The sequence below is a fragment of the Acanthisitta chloris genome, unplaced genomic scaffold (genome assembly GCF_000695815.1).
Source record: "Acanthisitta chloris isolate BGI_N310 unplaced genomic scaffold, ASM69581v1 scaffold9079, whole genome shotgun sequence".
NCBI lineage: Eukaryota > Metazoa > Chordata > Aves > Passeriformes > Acanthisittidae > Acanthisitta > Acanthisitta chloris.
The window spans coordinates 1,550-2,850 of NW_008689754.1; the positions used below are offsets into that span (position 1 = coordinate 1,550).

Sequence of the window (1,301 nt, forward strand, 5' to 3'; positions counted from 1 at the left end):
ACTGAATCCTAAGCAGACTGTGTTGTTGCCCTTCCTGCGCCCTGGGAAGCCCCCGCGCATGGTGCCCACCATGACCAGCACCAAGTACCCGGTGGCCTCCTTCTTTGACTCCCGCCTGCAGGTCCAGGTAACCCCTCTGGGACCAGTCATGAGGCACTGGGGGGCTGGTGAGTCACTGCTGGGGGGAAGTCCAGTTGCTCTAGGGAGGGATGCCAGGCTGTGACGTCGCTCCTGTAGCACTCGGAGAGGATGCCAGGTTGATGTCATTCCCCTGGCACTGAGGGGGGCACAGACTGTGACCTCACTCCCCTGGGACTGGGGGGAATGCCAGGCTGGGGGGTGCTGGGCTGTGGGGTCCCTGAGGTGACCCTGGTGGGGGTGTCCATCCTGCAGGTAGGGCGACTGAAGCTGAGTGGGGGGCTGAGCCTGGTGGTGCTGGTGCCACGGGGACACCATGGGACACTGGGGTCCCTGGAGCGGGCGCTGGACCCCCCCACCTTCCTGGGCGTGCTGCGGCAGGCAGTCCACGCGCCCCTCCGGGCCACCTCTCTGGCTTTGCCCCGGCTGCACCTCGACCATGCCCTGGACGTGGTGGCCCTGGTCCACGACATGGGTAAGGACACCAACCCCCAGAAGACCCATGATGTCACGGCTTTGGCTGGGTGGGCTGGGGTACCAGGTATCAGTCCCTGCACTGGAGATGATATCACTCCCTGCAGGACATCACAGGACCCTCCCTGGTCCCTTTCCCCAGTGTTCCCAGGGTTCCCAGTGTCCCTATGCCTTTGTTGTCCCCAGGGTCCCCCGGTACCCCCATGTCCCTGGTTTCCCCCATGTTCCCAGTATCCCCAATGTGCCCTGCTGCTCTCAGCATCCATAATGTCCCCCAGGACCCCAGTGACCCTCCGTGTCCCCATATTACCCCTACTCTCATGGCCCCAATGTCCCCAACATTCCCCATCTCCCTGGTGTTCTCCACATCCCTTAGTGTCCCCTGCTGCCCCCCCAATGTCCCCAGTGTCCTCGGTGTGCCCTTGGTGTTCCCCCCAACCTCAGTGACCCTGTGTCTCCACATCCCTCAGCGTCCCTATGTTCCCATTCCCTCGGTTTCCCGTGGGTCCCCTGTGTTCCCATCCCCTCGGTTTCGCCTGGGTCCCCTGTGTTCCCATCCCCTCGGTTTCCCGTGGGTTCCCTGTGTTAGCGTCCCTATGTTCCCATTCCCTCGGTTTCCCGTGGGTCCCCTGTGTTCCCATCCCCTCGGTTTCCCGTGGGTTCCCTGTGTTCCCATCCCCTCGGTTTCG

At 63.3% G+C, this 1,301-nt stretch overlaps 1 protein-coding gene across 1 annotated transcript in view; it reads left to right on the forward strand.

Annotated features, from left to right (window-relative positions):
* LOC103808740 (plasma protease C1 inhibitor-like) overlaps positions 1-613 on the forward strand; it is a gene marked incomplete at its 3' end in the record, with an annotated part of 1,922 nt that extends 1,309 nt beyond the window's left edge. Inside the window, exons 5-6 of the mRNA XM_009081543.1 lie at positions 9-127; positions 394-613. Coding sequence (XP_009079791.1) covers positions 9-127; positions 394-613 — 339 coding nt within the window. The remainder of the gene's footprint in view (positions 1-8; positions 128-393) is intronic.
* Positions 614-1,301: the final 688 nt, after the last annotated feature.